This window comes from Hydractinia symbiolongicarpus, chromosome 4 (assembly GCF_029227915.1).
Source record: "Hydractinia symbiolongicarpus strain clone_291-10 chromosome 4, HSymV2.1, whole genome shotgun sequence".
Classification (NCBI taxonomy): Eukaryota; Metazoa; Cnidaria; class Hydrozoa; order Anthoathecata; family Hydractiniidae; genus Hydractinia; species Hydractinia symbiolongicarpus.
This window is the reverse complement of record NC_079878.1, coordinates 4,843,025-4,859,791: the sequence shown is the minus strand read 5'-3', so window position 1 is coordinate 4,859,791 and position 16,767 is coordinate 4,843,025. Positions and strand designations below refer to the sequence as shown.

The 16,767-nt window shown below is 32.6% G+C and overlaps 3 protein-coding genes across 3 annotated transcripts; 1 reads left to right on the top strand and 2 right to left on the bottom strand.

Annotated features, from left to right (window-relative positions):
* Nucleotides 1-1,508: 1,508 nt before the first annotated feature.
* LOC130640863 (AP-2 complex subunit sigma) lies at nt 1,509-4,078 on the top strand. Its single transcript, XM_057447444.1, has 5 exons — nt 1,509-1,562; nt 1,660-1,809; nt 2,302-2,415; nt 2,521-2,580; nt 3,222-4,078. The coding sequence occupies exons 1-5, from the start codon at nt 1,560-1,562 to the stop codon at nt 3,321-3,323; spliced, it is 429 nt and encodes a 142-aa protein (XP_057303427.1). The 5' UTR covers nt 1,509-1,559; the 3' UTR covers nt 3,324-4,078.
* A 1,356-nt stretch (nt 4,079-5,434) lies between these two features.
* On the bottom strand, nt 5,435-5,830 carry LOC130642173 (bursicon-like). The gene has a single exon (XM_057449258.1). It carries the CDS (start codon nt 5,828-5,830, stop codon nt 5,435-5,437), a length of 396 nt encoding a protein of 131 aa, XP_057305241.1.
* A 2,736-nt stretch (nt 5,831-8,566) lies between these two features.
* LOC130640861 (SUMO-activating enzyme subunit 1-like) lies at nt 8,567-15,197 on the bottom strand. Its single transcript, XM_057447442.1, has 9 exons — nt 14,628-15,197; nt 14,360-14,531; nt 13,274-13,420; nt 13,090-13,199; nt 12,703-12,802; nt 12,241-12,346; nt 9,985-10,129; nt 9,635-9,704; nt 8,567-8,868 (listed from the first exon to the last, which is right to left on the bottom strand). The coding sequence occupies exons 1-9, from the start codon at nt 14,729-14,731 to the stop codon at nt 8,710-8,712; spliced, it is 1,113 nt and encodes a 370-aa protein (XP_057303425.1). The 5' UTR covers nt 14,732-15,197; the 3' UTR covers nt 8,567-8,709.
* Nucleotides 15,198-16,767: the final 1,570 nt, after the last annotated feature.

Here is a 16,767-nt window from a genome sequence, read left to right as displayed (position 1 = left end):
TAATTTAGGTAAGAATTTAAAATTTATGAAAATTTTACCCTGATCAAGTCTTGTGGTTTTGTTTAACTTTGTTTGATATGTTTTTTTAAGTTGTCTTTAAAGTAATTTTTCGCCTGTTGTAACTGATCCAAGCAGAATATTGCCAACCCCAACAATTATAAAAATTTTAATGCGAGCAAAGAAATTTTTTTAATGAATCTTACCGGTTTCTGAACCCTATGACTAAAGACTTTCAACCTCTCTTTTTCATAATTTCGATAATTTGACATAAAAACAAAACATATTATGGTTGTTTTATTTATAAAGCTGACTAAATTATTATTTTCTTGCTGACTTAAATTCCCTTATGTAACTCAGGTTAGTGCAGACGAATAATATTTATGGACAGCCTTATTGGTATTGACGGAGTTGAAAAATTGGTTTTATGCCGTGTTTTTCTCTTGAAAGATTATTTGCAATCACAAATACCACAGTTACATTAAACTCTGCATTTGCAATGTATGTGTTTTGTGAGGATGGTGTAATATGATTACATCTAAAAAAAATTACAAAACAATCCAGATGTAAGCATACATACATACGTACTGTTATTGATTATCCTTCCAGCCATAAGTCACTAACGTAGGCATAGTAAACAAAAAATTTGTTGAAGAAAAAAAGATTTTGCTAAGTACCATTCTTAGATTTTATTACGCATTTGTTTTGTAGGAGAACATAATTTTGCAGTTGATCTCAACATGAGATACTTTCAACTGACTTGCAGCAATTCATCTTCTCTGAACACTTTTAGATCACCAATCCTTTCTTATGTTGAATTATGAATGTTGAATAATTGTAAATTCTGTTGCATGTTTTAAAAAACCTTTGTAGATGTCGTTTTACATTTGTCCTCTACTATAAGTTAGTCGTCATTTTTGAGGCTTCAATTAACTTCAATGCGAGATTGAAACTTGATCATTAATGTCTATATTTTAGAACTGTAAACTGTCCTGTCGCAGGGTTCTTTTTATATATTTTGTAACATTATAGGACACCCTCGAAATTTACAAATGTAGCTTTATTTTTCTACTTCGCCTATGTTAATTTTTTCAGACAGTTATTGCTATCATTAGATAGTATTTTTCATTATTTAAAACAAGAAAGAAATTATTTAGAATTTACAATGCTTTTCCTTACAAACTGTTTTTGTAGCTAGAAAAAATTCTGCTTGACCAATTGAGATTATCAGCATCTTTTTGTTAGTTTTATAGACGCCTTTACATATTTACCATAGATGTAAAAATAGATGTATTTTGTAGATATTATTCTTGCAAATATACTATATAACGGCTTACGATTTTTTTATATCGTGCAATGCAGAAAATAGTGTTTCTGATTGGCTTTTTAAATTATCAAATTTTTCAAGATTTCTATCTGAAGGTCGAAAAACATTATTGTTTGTGTCTAAGATTACGGTGCTTAGAACTACATTTAAATGTATTTTTTACTATCCACGACTGCTGTTTTTTTATTTAGAATTATAAATAGAAAAAAAACATAACTGCTGTATTACCAGAAGAATGGTAAGGAGTATTTTTTTTGTATCTTCCATAATTTTTATTTCGCTAGTAAGTTGCTGTGTTTTGCAGAAATGCGATTGTATCCTGGTTTCTTTTGTAGATTCGTTTTATTTTGATTCAAAATCGAGCTGGCAAAACTCGACTGGCTAAATGGTATATTCCATTAGATGACGATGAAAAGCAGAAGTTGATTGAAGAAGTCCATTCGACAGTCACAGTTCGAGATGCTAAACACACAAATTTTGTAGAGGTTTGTAATGTTATTCTTTTGATATTCGAATTTGCATTGTTGTGGTTATAAAAAGACATTAATTGCTGTAGCCATTGTGACTATAGATGTATTAAAACCACAAACTACTGAATGCAGTAGTGTTAGAGTAACTTGGGATGTTGTTACCATGGTAAATATAATGCAATAACCATGGAAACTATATTTTAAAAAGACTAGGCGCTATATACTATTATACTGACGAGCATCGCTGTCTGGTGCATCGCTGTATCGTGCGTCGCTGTCTGGTGCATCGCTGTCTGGTGCATCGCTGTATCGTGCATCGCTGTATCTTGCATCGCTGTATCTTCATTTTGAACACACCGACAGATCCCTTTCATGTTGTAAAGATATTTCAGAAAAGTAAAATTTTGAAAAAATCTCTCTTGTCAAATTAAAGAGTCGTGAAAGTAAAGGTATAAAATAACCCTGTATGAAAAAGTAATAAACTATTTTATTTTCTCTTTTTTTTAGTTCCGTAGTTTTAAAATAGTTTACAGAAGATATGCTGGACTTTACTTTTGTTTCTGTGTTGATGTTGCCGACAACAATTTGATGTATTTAGAAGCTATACATAATTTTGTAGAAGTGAGTAAATATATTTTTGCCACACTTTTTAGCTTATTTTTATTCATTCATTTATTTATCCATTCATCCATTTATTCGTTTATTTATTTTTTATTTTATCTCTAGGTTTTAAATGAATTTTTCCACAACGTTTGCGAATTGGATCTCGTCTTCAACTTTTATAAGGTACCGCCTCTTCTTGTGTCAGTGTTTAATATATGTTCATTTGGAATAATATCGTACCTTCTTTAACAAATTCATAAACCTTGACTTAGATTGAGTTTTGTCTCTACTAATTATCGACAGTTATTTAATCGTCTACGACTTCTTGTCACCAAAATATTTTTTCGCATTTTCTGTTTTCATTCATTAAAAAACGGGGGTAAATAAGTCAACCAGTTTTGCTTTTATCACATTATCAGAGCCTGTTGCCAAGCTCTTTAATTAGCTATTTAATTCCGGCCAACCAATCTTGATTTCATTCATTTTTAAAAACTATATTCAATAAACGTTTCCATATTGAAAGAAACGATATCGAAACGTAAGTCTCTTTAACATAAATTGAAGACAAGTAGAGGTCATACTAGCTTCCCAATGATTTTTTAATTGGATTAAGATGTTTTTGAATACATTCCTTTTTTAATAAGCAACTACATTTGAGGCTCATATGTATCTATTAGTCAACTCAACTTGGGTTAACTTCAACGGGAAATATAAAATTTCTTTGAAATAGACTCAAGACATCTGATAACCTTTTAGTGGAGAGTCAGCGCTATTGAGTCAGCGCTATTTTGATATTAAGCACTCCTCCGTTTGTGTTTTTTTAGGTGTACACAGTAGTAGATGAAATGTTTCTTGCTGGCGAGATTCGAGAAACTAGTCAAGCGAAAGTTTTAAAGCAGTTGCACATGATTGGAACGCTGGAATGATGGAGATAATAAATACTACGCTTACCGAGATTTGTACTTAAAATTTGTAAATATAATTTTTTTTTTAGTTACGTGAAAAAACATTCAAGACTTTATCATTCTAAAGTTTAAAAAACCTGAAAGTAAAAATACCGTTTTTTAAAAAAAACACAAGCAAATTGAATATTCGTTACTACTTCAGTATACACTTTTTTATTACGACGGTTTATATGACTGCATTATAAACCGTTTTGAGCCTGGAATGTATTTTGAATGATTTGGTAGAGTTTTTCATTTTGAAGCATTTTCTTTTCACTAAATGTCTTACGTTCAGAGAATTTAAAGAGTTTAGTGGATAGATGAGACGCAATTCTTAAATTATCTTAAAGCTTGATAGGCAAGTGATTCTTAATACTTCTAAAAAAAATGTGCCATTGTTATTAATATATCCTTGATTTACAGATTTATCTTAAGCGTACTAATTTACCGAGTAAAAAAAGTTTACATTTTGCGAGTAATTACTTTTGCATATGGCAAGTGTTTGAAAACTGCTCGTGCATGAAGGGTTACAAGAAATTTTATGGGTAAAATTTTTTCTAATTTGTCGTTATAGAAGAAATTTTAAAGGTCATTCGCACCTATATATATCGCAACCGTAAAAATTTAACACGCTGAAGTGAATTTATCATAAAGGTTGGGAATATATAAATTTCATGACAGTAAATTAATACAAGATATGTATTGGGTGTTTGCAATATAACAAATCAACTAGCGAATTTTATTTTTGTTTTTGTTGTTAGAAATACAGAAAAACCCTGAATTTTAAGCAAAATAATTTTATAAAAAAATGGTAGCTGCAAGTACAAGCTCGTTCCCACCGATGGTTCTCTCTTTGTATCTTGTTCGTTAACAGAAATTAAAAACAGGCGCTTGGAACGAGGTTGCTGCAAGGAACAACAGTCGAGTGAACTTTTCATGGGCCAACGGCAACTTTTCTTTATTATTAAAGTTCAAAATGGGTTCCAAATCTTTACTCTGCTAAAAATAATGAAACTAACGATGTCCTAAAATATACCCGACTGACGAACCAGTGCATTTTACCACGGGGTACTAACGCTACTGATTTGTTCTCACAAAATGGGTACGACAGCCGTAACTTACAATATCAACACGCGTCGCAGCAGCCCGAGTTTTACTTTTGTTGCGATGAGCAAATTACCACGGTTAACAATTGGTCTGAATAAACATTTAGTTTAATAAACAGGATAAATGTTGAATAATATAACTGGTTTAAAAGTATGATCTTTAGAAAAAAAAGGGAAGATCGTTTTATCCTTGGATGTACGTACATCCATTTTTTATCTAATCTTTTATAAAACCCAGGGCATTCAGAAAAAGATGCGCTTGTTTACTTGTGACAAGGACTGGAGAACGAAAAAACATCTTGACATGACATATTTTTCCAGAAACAGAAAAAAATCGTGTTATGAAAATTTGTTCTACGTATTTTGTTTTAATATCAGTCGTTTCTGCATATTTCTTATGAATAAGCAAATTTCAAATATAGGAGCGCCCTTCTAATAAAGAAAGGACACGTCATCAGTCAGGTGAAGCCTATTTAGTTATCCAACATCTTCCTCAACATTTTTAGCACATAAAATAAGTAATTGGTGTTTTTATACTATAGTGTTAACTTCGAAGATTTAAAGTTATCCGAGATTTAGAATCTAGCGCTCAAAATGACGAGGAAGTCAATCCCAAAAATGTGGTTATGTATATGGTTGCTTTATCTCGCCTCCCTTTCTCATCGCAAGGGTGCTGCACCCCAACAATCACCCGTTGTAACATGGTTGTACTACTTCGTTCTCATTGAAGAAGCCACGCCATCGTTTGGAGTTCTATTTTAATGACATATTTTGTTGACATTTACAAATTTTAGTGCAGCTAATTTCATCATTCGCACAAACATGCTTTTCATGTGCTATCTTGCGTCATCAGCATTAGCACGCTATTCTACTGTTAATACAGTGCTCTTTATAAGAATGTTTGCATTTCGTAACACAAATTTAATCTGTAGTATCTTCAACATGAAGGCACCTTTGTCTCTGTCCATTACACATGATATGTATAAATCACTGAACATATAGTTGAACGTTGCCACGATGAGCACCAGATCTTTTTTTGGCTTCCAACTTCGGACAAGAAACCTTCCGACAACGACAACGTTTTACTTTCAAGTAACTAGCCATTTTTATTTTGCCGGTTGGATTCTTCGGACAAAAAACGGCGACAGTGACGTTTTTTTGATGCGACGGATAACATCGTGAACAAAAGTTGTTACCTGTCGGCGACGTCCTTGAACTACACGTTCCTTCACAAAACTTTACCTTGATTACCTTCGGTTGACAATTCTCAATACGTATTGTATAGTTATAGGACGTTGTAGTACACGTTTGCAGTGCTCCCTCAGTTCCCCACCATGTCATCAGGACCAACAAAATTGAATAAAGTTGAAAAAGCGTCGACATGAATACCGAAGTGCGAAGCCTGTTTATCTTCTAGGCGGGTGCTTCTTGTGTGTGTGTTTAACGTCTAGTGTTGCGGTGATTAAGCAATTTCCTACTTACTGCCCTCTACGTAGTTTAGCTCGCATTATCTTCCTTCTTACAAACTCAATCGTTTATCAAGATAGATAGTCTCGTCTCTCAGTATCAGAAAAGACGACTGTCTGCATTCTAATTTACCAAGTTCGTAATCACAACCTTACACATACACTTAGATGATAACTTTATATCTTCTGTACGTCTTGTTCCCTTCAGCAAATGCGATAAATGACAAGAAAAAGCAACCTAGTACTCAATCTACATGTAAGAAAATCTTGTCACGATCTAAAGCAAGAGGGCGTTCTGTCAAAGGAGGGACAAATACATCGTTAAGACGTCTTTATTACAAAGATGTTTATCTCTTTTACTTCAACAAAAGAGACTGAATAACAAATAAATAGTTGTGGAGTTTCTAACGTGATTTTTTCTACTCATACACAGAGCGGTTTACTGAAATGCGTTGGAAAAAGCTCTGCTTAATTTCGAAACCTGTTCCCTCATTCGAAATTCAACAACAGTGTGGAAATGTCAAGCACTTCTGATAAATTGGACATTTTTAATGCGACATAAGGTACTGATTTAACTTTTCGAAAAAAATCAAACAGCATTGAAAACTTTATTAATTACCCTGTAGCCAACTTTCGCCATGAAAAGATGGCCATAGGAAAGAGTGTCGCCAATACGCCAGTTTTTATAGACAAATCGAGAAAATTGCATACAACAAGGCTAATAGGCGGTTCTTTTGAAGTGTTAAGTTATTCAAAACAAAAATAAAATTATTTTCATGGAATATAAATTCTATTCTTAGTTAGTTTATCTTATATTAATTTTAAAATTGCAATCTCTTGAATCCGCGTGACAAATAATTCTAAGTCTAGAAAAAAATATCCATTCCCATATCAACCCCGATTCATGCACCTTTGTGCCCAGTTACAAAACTAATATTAGAAAGACAAATATAATGCATCGGTTGTGTAGGAGGTTGCTAAAGACGAGTAGTTATCAAATGAAAACAAAACAAAAAAGTTGTTGTTAAGAATGTGCGATACGCCACAAGTGAATTTTTGTTTTCATCCTAGTTATCTGTCACCATCTTTTATCTGATGTTGGCATTGTGAAAGTGTAATCAATACGGCGCGCCATGGATATTAGTTAATGAAAGCATAATTCAACTGACTCCTTGAAAGAAATTATTTAACAACCTACTAAGTTTATTTCTATGACCAACATATCAAAAAAATGGTACCCAAGTTGGTAAATAACCATGGCATTTCCAATGTGAAATTTTTTAAAGTTATAAAGCAGACACTCCTTTGTGGTGCTTTTTTTCACTTTACCTAATTTCTCGTTTTAAAGTGATGATAGCTACACAGCGCTCGCTCGATCCAGGACCCAAATTTCAGCCTCCTCAAACCCCTTTCAAAACCTTGTCTTTAGAATTCCTTAGTTATTTCAAGTTCGTCCCAATATTAAAACATAAAACGCCTCGGTTGAGCTCACATAATCATTACCCGTTAAAATTTAATAAAATCGACATGTATGTCCTCCTTTATATATTTTAGGGGCATAAACTTTCGAGGGCAGAGAATTTCGCAAATTGTAATATTGAGACGAATTTCGCGTAAAAAACTTTCGCAAAAATAAAAAAATTATTTACAAAGGAAGTCTGCATGCTATTGACTTGAAAAAAATTCATAACTTCTCGTAAAATATCTTTCGCGTTTTGCTGATTTGTAATTTCCAAAGGCATAAACTTTCGCGAAAATGAACAAAAAAAACGAAGGTGTCCGCCCTTCTTAAAGTCAGAGCATTTAGGGTCAGTTTTTTCTACAAAGTTCAAGCAGCTAAAGAATATCCAGCCTTAATGAATTCTTTTTAATCTAGACAAAATTTCTACGAAAAAGTGAAAACAATTTGTTTAATATCTAAAGGCTTACGTTCAAAATAATTAAAATAATTGCGTTTTGTGACAAAAGTAATCGAGGCAAACTTCAGGCACGATTAACGGTTTAGATATCAGGATAAACGATCAATTGTTTATAACGGGACGCAATATATTTCAAAACACGAGGTCAAAAATAACACGCTTGTTAATGATATTGATTTACAAAGATTTCATTTTACGATAAGCAGTCCGCCTTTTATTGAACAGACAGCTCTTTTAAGGATTAATTACATTGCAAAAAAATCATCTTTTCAGATAACAAAGGTAATTCAATAAGCGATGTACGTGTTATGTTTGATTAGACCTTTTTAATAACCGCTATACGGATTATTTCCTATAACAGACCTTTATTAATTTAATGCATACAAACGACGAGATGGCAAGTTTTTTTCCCAATTTTCCTAAAACGAATTTTCACTAAATTATTTTGTTTGCCTTGGAGTTTGCCTTCGAGTGAAATTTGATTTGAATTCCATTTTTTCCGATGCTTTCCGTAGGAAACAAAAAATAACTAATCAGGTTTGTTGAAAACCCAAAGTTTCGTTCTGTTCTGATCCTGTCCGTTTGCGAGGTAAAAATCATGCAAGTAGACATTCAACTTCAGAGCCTGTAATATTAATTCGATGACAATCGTCACCCTCAATTTTAGCTTTTAAGTTCATATCCTTGACATCATTTGCAAAGATGCGAAAGACTTTTACAGAAGAGAAAGCGTAGTACAGAGGTTTGAGAAATATAAAAACATCTACATCGTAAATAACATAACAGAAGTTCCGATTGTGGATAAATCGAAAACGTAAAAGCGACATCCACCTTGTTGTATTCAATCGTTAGCCATCTTTGAGTAAAAGAAAAATAATCACAGAATGACGTCCGCAGTGTCAATACTTGGTTTTTCTTCCGCAACTGAAGGTGCCATCTTGTCGATTATTGGCGATATCTTTTGGACGATTCCACTAGTTGACACTCCATCGTAGAAGAAAAAATTATTGTGCGGCGTATCTTTACCTGAGACTGCCTAAAAGTTGCAAGAAGGGAGGAGAGGTTTAGGTAACTAAGGTATGATTCATCAACCGACAAGTATACACTAAACGTTAATCCGAAGTTAGAAAGTCAGTGAGCGTTTTTAAAAATAATTTCTAACTGAGTACTTGTGCACACGCTTCACAGAAGCTTTGTGCGAGTGTTTGATTTAAAATGGTGCTGATTGAAAAAAAAAGCATTTTATCAATAACTTTCACAGAATTACACGGTTAATAATCCTTTATTAAGCCTTTGACGATAACGATTTTTTTCCTCGTGTGAACAAAAATTGTCCTTTTTTTTTCATTCTCAGATAAAAATTTCACGAATTATTGATATTTCTTATCTTTTTTCGCGGGTATTAATAATCGCAAAATCTTAATAAATATTTCGCGAATTTAAAAAAACATCTGTGAAAAAGGCAAAATTAAAACTTCGAAAATCTTTTAATTTTCAGGTTATAACTAGGGAGGAAGGGAGCAGTCTACAATGCAGAATTGAACACTGTTTCAATACTTAGCTTACGTCACACATATCCAGCTTTCTTAGGAAATACGTTAAACAAGCTTTAACTGTGCAAACATTTATGGAACATGAAAATAAATTCAAAACCAATGACTTTTTTTCGCGTGACACCCTTTTTTAAAACAACACCACAAGCAAATGAAAAGAAATACAACGTCCAAAATTTGCGAAAAATCGAACAAGACTGAGTGAAATACTACGCGTTTCTTTTCCTTAAAAACATTCTGAAAACTTACTTTAATTACTTCCTGTGCCATCACACCACCGATGATCGCATTGACCGGATACAACGTTCCAACGCAGTACCTACATCAAAATGCAAAATAATACATGTTTTTCACCTATTGCAACGGGACAGGTTTCTTTCGTCCACGTTCTCAACCCTCCTTCACTTGTCAAAACAAATAGAGCACGTGGATAATCTCGCTACATTGGATTTCGTAAAACTTGACGCCAAAATGTAACTTCACGCATGATATTTATTTACAGGTGTTTATGCACTTAAGTTTACAACAACTTCAAAACAATACATCTTTCAATTTACTCATAGGACATTTGAGAACAATATAAAAATAAAACCACTTACGAACAAAACTCGTCGTCTAGAAGATCATTATCCACATTTTGCTCTTCCAACACTTCATTCCTGACGTCAAGAAGTTTCTCCAATTCTTGTTGACTGTTTATTTCATTTGGTACTAACCCATAGCGTTGTTGATACTCGAGCAAAACTAGAAGAAGAAATTGATGGAATAGGATTTCATGCTTTTTTTACATCGTTAATTTATAACGCGAAATACTTTTCGCCATAGTAATCTTTGACAAAAATATTGTTTTTATTTACTTGTGTGTTCCTCCGAATTAAGTATTTTTCAGAAAAAAATAACCGAAAATATTTTGCAGTCACAAATTCTGGTGAATAGGTCAAAATAAAAATCCGCGAAAAGAACTAAAAATAAGCGAAAGAATGTGACGTTAAAACTTTAAATTTAAACAACAAAAAGCGCTGACTGTAACTTAGATGATACTTCTTCCAGCCAAATCTCACACTTGAATTTATTGTTGTACGAGCCTACAGCATAAAAACTGATTTTCAGTGAGAGCTCTATCATGTAATAATTTTTAATTTCTATAAAATTTGCAAAGTCAGCAATTAATACACATAATCTGAGCCCCGAGTTTTTATAAAAGGTAAGATAATACTCAAATTATCCCACGTGGAGTTGCTCAATAAAAAGTATTGTTATATAGCGGCCGGTGAACCCGCTTATCAAATAATTCAAGATATTCCACCCTATTATTCGATCAAAAACACAAACAGGCTTAAACGGAATCCCCACTGAACGATATTCGCGACGATTTTTGTGACGAAAATTAGAAAACAATTAACTTTTCGTCTTGACGAAAATCGCGACCAAATTCGAGTATTAATGACGATCGTCGAAACAATCGTCCCGTTGGAGATTCGCCTTTACAGTGTGCTTACATTATTCTTATTTGAGAAACAAATTAAAAAATCAAACGTTCTCTTATGCTATTCGACAAAATAGCCCGGTTTTTTGATTTCCGCCAGCGGAATCTTTAAAATCGCCTGAGAAGATAGATAGAGACAGCTAGGCCAATAAGAATCCTAACTGTGCAACGAATTGTTTTATTATTCAATAAACAATACTTACATACTATCGAAAGTTAAAGCTCGCGCAGTTTAGCATAATGAAGATCGTTTTATAATGCGCCATCTTTGATGTTATTAATGTTAATAATTACGTCATTTCTTTCTGTACAATTTTGCAAGCACGTAATTCAGTAGGACTAGCAGCAGAACTAATTTTAATTTAAAGAGAAATTGTTGAGGCTGAATATTTTTGGTAAAAGATAATGTATTATAGCTATAAAATCGTGACAAGTGTGTTATAAAAGAAAAAATAAGAATATGTAGTCTGAATAACCTTTCGTAACTGATTATGTAAAAATAATTGCTGCCACCTTAAGATTTTTTTCAAGTTGTTTTTTCAGAGAAAAAGAGAAAATAGATAAATTTTCAGTCTTTCCGTTGTTCTTATTTTGTTTTTATTGTTCATCAATTTTCAGGATTATTATTTTTCTTTTAAAATTGTTCTTATATAGAAATGAAGTTTATGTAAGTTAAGTTAGCTATGATTTCAAGTTACAATAATAATCAAAAGTTTAAATTTTAAATTTTTAAATTATTCAATGATTTTGTTCCCGATATTACTCAGTCCTCTTCAAAGTTCAGATTATTGCTAATGGCGGAAATCTTTAAGCCGCAGGGCTTCTTGTTACTTTTAAACGAACAACGACAAAATTAAAGGTATAAATACATGAGGCAATTCCAGACAGTTCAGTGGGGTTAATTAAGTCTTATTGTGTAAAAGTCACATAAGAAAGAAAGATTCATTAATGCTTCCCCTCAATGAGCCTGAATATGCTTATAAGCGTTATGCTTATAAAAAATATAATCAATTTCAAGTTGATTTCAATCATTCGAATCAAATCAAACCAATTTCTTTTGTTTAAACTTAAATGCTGTATTTGGTTGGTTAAAAGTATTTTAAATGATAGAGGTTGGGATTTTGTAAGCATTTACAAAAGCATTTCAAGAATCGTTTAAAAAAATTGTGTTTAGTCCACAAAATCTTTGTCGTCTTCTTCTTTTTTAAGAAGCAATTTTAACATATAGAAAAACAGATACTGCACGCCTCTTCAAATTTAATCACTCTCAACTGAACCTTATGAAATATCTCGAAGGTATTAATCTTGACATTCACAGAGTGGGCATGCAGTATCTGCTTAATATTTTTAGATCCCGAAAAGTTGATACCTTTCGTCACAAGATAAGTTTTCGATACTTGTTTTGCTTGACGCAAACTCTTTCCTTTAAATACTGGTACAGACAACGCTTCTGATAACGTGCAGAAAGAAGATACCTAAAAAAATAATTTCAAACGTCATGACATGCATTTCAAATGTAACATTCTTGTCTCTCCCTCGAACACTTTTCTGCTTCCTCATATATAAAACATTTAAAGCTCAGCCACGAGAGTATGATTTCGACTATTTATAAAATATTTATAAAAAAGTAACAGGGTGCACATATCTTTAAGATTTTTGGTTTAAGATTTTTTTTGGCGTATTTACTCTATTTTACTTCCCCAATACCAGTAAAAAGTAATAAAGTTTCCGACATATATGCAAGTAAATTTATCATATGTTTACTGTTCTTTGCATGCGCAGGTAGTGTAACAACAACAACAACAACAACAACAAAAGCAAAAAACAGAACCTTTTCTACCACTTCTGTATCAGGTTGCTCTGTTTTCGATTTTTTCGCAGATGTAGAACCCTCCCCGTCCTTCATAGTCTTCACCTTTTTTGGAATTTCTCTACATGTTAAAGAAACATCACTGATTACTTCGGTCTCAATATGCTTAACTGAAGGATTTGATTTAATGATTTATCTATATTATAATACCCGTATACGTCTGTCCGTCCGTCCGTCCGTCTGTCTGTCACGCAAAATGGTAGCTTAGCTGCGCAATAGCAAGAAGCACGCAATGCGGTATAAAAAGGACGGGCGAACCCGTGGATTTTCCATGGGCTAACGACTAGTATAAATAAAAGCACAGACTTTGATTCTCGAAAACAATATCTAAAAAAAAAATAAACTCACTCAATATAGGAATGCACTCCTAGATCAGCAAACATATAACCGTAATAACCGAACACATTCCCTGCTAAAAATTTGATACCCAATCGGTGACAGATTTCGTTCACTTTTACCTGCATGAGGAATGAATATGAATCATTTGACAATTAAAAAAAGATGTGGTGATCATATTGAAACACTGTTTTACCTGTGCATCTCTGCTACATCCTGTCAAACAAACAACATCAAATTTTTTCATAAATTCTTCAGATTTGTCACCAATATTCTCATTATCAGCCACGATGTCTACCATTGGATTGAGGTCTTTCGCACGACTCAAGCAAGCCTCAGCTTTCTAATAATGAATACAAAAACTATTTTTAGTACCCAAAATGAGAGTCTGTACAAAATGACAACTGGATTATGGTACACTTAAAGACTTAAAAGAGACTCACATATCTAACAATTTAAGCTAAAGAGAGTCCACACATTTCTTTAGATTTCTTTGGTATATAATAATTATGAATATTTTTCGCAATGGCAGAAATTTACACACAAAAATCTAGTACTACTGCTACTAATTTATTTTTATAAAGCAGCTTTACATTAGCTTATCTAGACTTACAAAATAACATTGTTGAACCTACATAATGAAATACATAAACAAAAAATCTTTCTTTAAAATAAGCTAAAGATCTTGATAGAAGGAGCCTATAGGTGGTGTACTTACCAAATTAAGTTTTATGCACAAATTAAAGTAAATATAGTTTATATCAAAATTATATATAAATAATATGGAAATACAATAGAAGCGCAAGGAGAAAAACAAAAATTGTGAAGCTAAAACATCTTGATTTGATGGAAGGAACTTGGGTGAGCATAACTAGAGCATATAGCCAGAGCATCTTTTATAGTCTTAAGATTATTTACATTTTTTTAAGGATTTTAAAGGTTTTTTTATTTTCAGGCCTAAGTAAATATCTCAATGCTGCATTTCTGCTATTTTCTGTTTTCTGTTTTTGTTAGCAAATTTTGACTATAACTTTGACCACAAAATCATGATAAATTCCACTGACAATAGACAAACCAATAATGCATGTAAGTGGCCCAACAAAAACTCTTACTTATAAAAATTAAATCCTACAACTGTAGTTGGTAAATAAGTTTTACTTTCCAACAAGGATTTGATTTATCTGAGCACCTTTTCTTTCATTTGAAGTTTAAAATTTTGAAGCATGTTCAGGCTGTACGAACACAGCAAGAATTACCATAAATAGAAATCTACTGTACATACACTTTTTCCAACCATATCTGAAGGAGTTAAAAACTGATTAAAACAGTCTTCCTTTGTAAGTTTTGAATCATCCAAAAGAGTCATGTGCTGGATACCAGCCAATAATATATTTTTGCATACTTCATTTCCCAAACCAGACAACCCAACCAAGAGAATTTTTGATTTTCGTAGTCTAGAAAAAAAAAATATTATTAAGCTACTTCTTACATTGCCAATGCATCGCACAACAATATATTATATATACATATAATCATAGCCATAATCACACCTTTGTTGGGCTTCCACACCCCATAATCTAATTTGGCGATCATAAACTGCTGCTTCTTCCTCTGTTAAACAAATTGAGTTATTAGATTTTGTTTCCTCCACCATTTTTTAGATGAGCTATATAATACAGACAATATTTTGTTACAACAGTTAAGCCTAAAAACTAAGAACTTGCAATAATGACTGGAAAAATAACCAGTCAAAACAAAAATTGCAGCAACACCTTAGATAATAGAACGTTTGATGACAGTTTTCAATGATTATTTACTGTAGTTTGTTTACATTAGCTTCCACAAGCACACAGATTCTCTGCATAAGGTTGTACATTAAAACAACGGTTGCCATTTTTGTTCCACTTTCCTTGGCGCCATCAACTCAACCGCCATCTTCTATGCATAAGGTCACGAATAACTTAGATGCAAACTAGTAATGCATGCAAAAGCACGTGAATGCAAGTACACATGTGTGGGTCAGACTAAGTGTGTACGTACACACTTACTAAAACAGACAACCAAGAAACAAACAGGAAAGGCTCTCCCTATGACCATGTATGACTTGGATGGAGAAGACAATATTTTATACACTAATTAGATTTGGAAAAGATTTGTTTCAGCAAAAATTAAAAGCATATTTTTGTGACATTGTGAAAAATGTTTCATGAAAGGAAATAGAGAAAATTTTCATTAATAGAGAAACTTTTAGGTATATAATTTATTTTTCGTTTGATATGTTTGTTGCTGTCAAGGAAGGCGGTATCAGGACAAAAGCAGACATGCGCATACAGGGGAGAGGGTTAGATGAAAAACTAAAGAGACTATTGTTTTGATCTTCTTCCTAATATACTTCTCCCACCTAATAATAGTTTTTTGTTTGCAATGTAAATGGGACCACGGAAAGCAGACATTAACAAAATTGTTTGATATGCCATCCACGCCTTTTTTAAATTAAAGGGAACCCCAGGGTATAAAATAATGTCAGGCTTATATTATAAAGCTTGAAAAGTTAACTAACAAGTCTTTTTGAATTTCCGCGCCCGAAGGCGTAGGAAATTCTTTAAAACCGTCGTTTTTTTCTTTCGGAGCATTTTTAGAGAAAAAATCGACCCTGGGATTTCACGTTTTTCTGAGAGGAGGGTAGTATTGGTATAACCGACTAACTAACTAACCCTGTCCCAAATGGTCAAATGCAACGTCACAAACTTAAACTTCGTACCCAAGCTCCCAAGTACTGGGAAGTCATCTAAATGACGTTTCAGGCCAAAATTGGTATTTGTTTTCGACAAAATATGGCAGAGTTAACAAAAAAGTATGCTGAACATAATGGTGACATCATAATTTTGATTTTTGTCACCTAAATGTCATTTTAGGCCAAAATTGGTCTAATAATTAAAACTACTTTATTTTCAACAAAATTTGGCACAGTTAACAAATGAAGTATGCTGAACATGATGGTGACATCAAAATTTTGATTTTTCTCACCTAAATGCCATTTTAGGCCAAAATTGGTCCAAAAATTAAAACCACTTCAATTTCGGCCAAATTTGGCACAGTTAACAAATGAAGTATGCTGAAAATGATGATGATCCAAAAGTTTGATTTTTTTGTCACCTAAATGTCATTTCAGGCCAAAATTTGTTCAAAAAATTAAAACTACTTTATTTTCGACAAAAATTGGCACAGTTAATAAAAAAAGTATGTTGAAAATGATGGTCACATCAAAATTTTGATTTATTTTGTCAACTAAATGCCGTTTAAGACCATAAACGTATCAATCGCAAGACTTTCAAATAAATGATAGGCTGTATTTCTTGTTAGCAATTTCTTTTAAAATGTGAGTTTATTATGACACGTTTCGTTTTGTTTGCGTTTGTTGTAAGATATTGTCACTTGTGTGCTTCATCTTCAGAGCTTCATGCACCAAACCTCTCCGAATGTTTGGCACGTAGCAGGTTGTCATTAAATATTTTGGTAGCGAGCGGAAATTCTTAGAGCCCCCAGGGCTTCTTGTTAAATTTTTTAAAAAGCACTTTTTGTTCTCAAGATATTCATATTTAAAAAATTTCAAATTTAATCATGTTGCATAAATTATGTCATATTTAAGTAATAGCAAATTTTGACATTTTCTATCATTAATTTTAGACC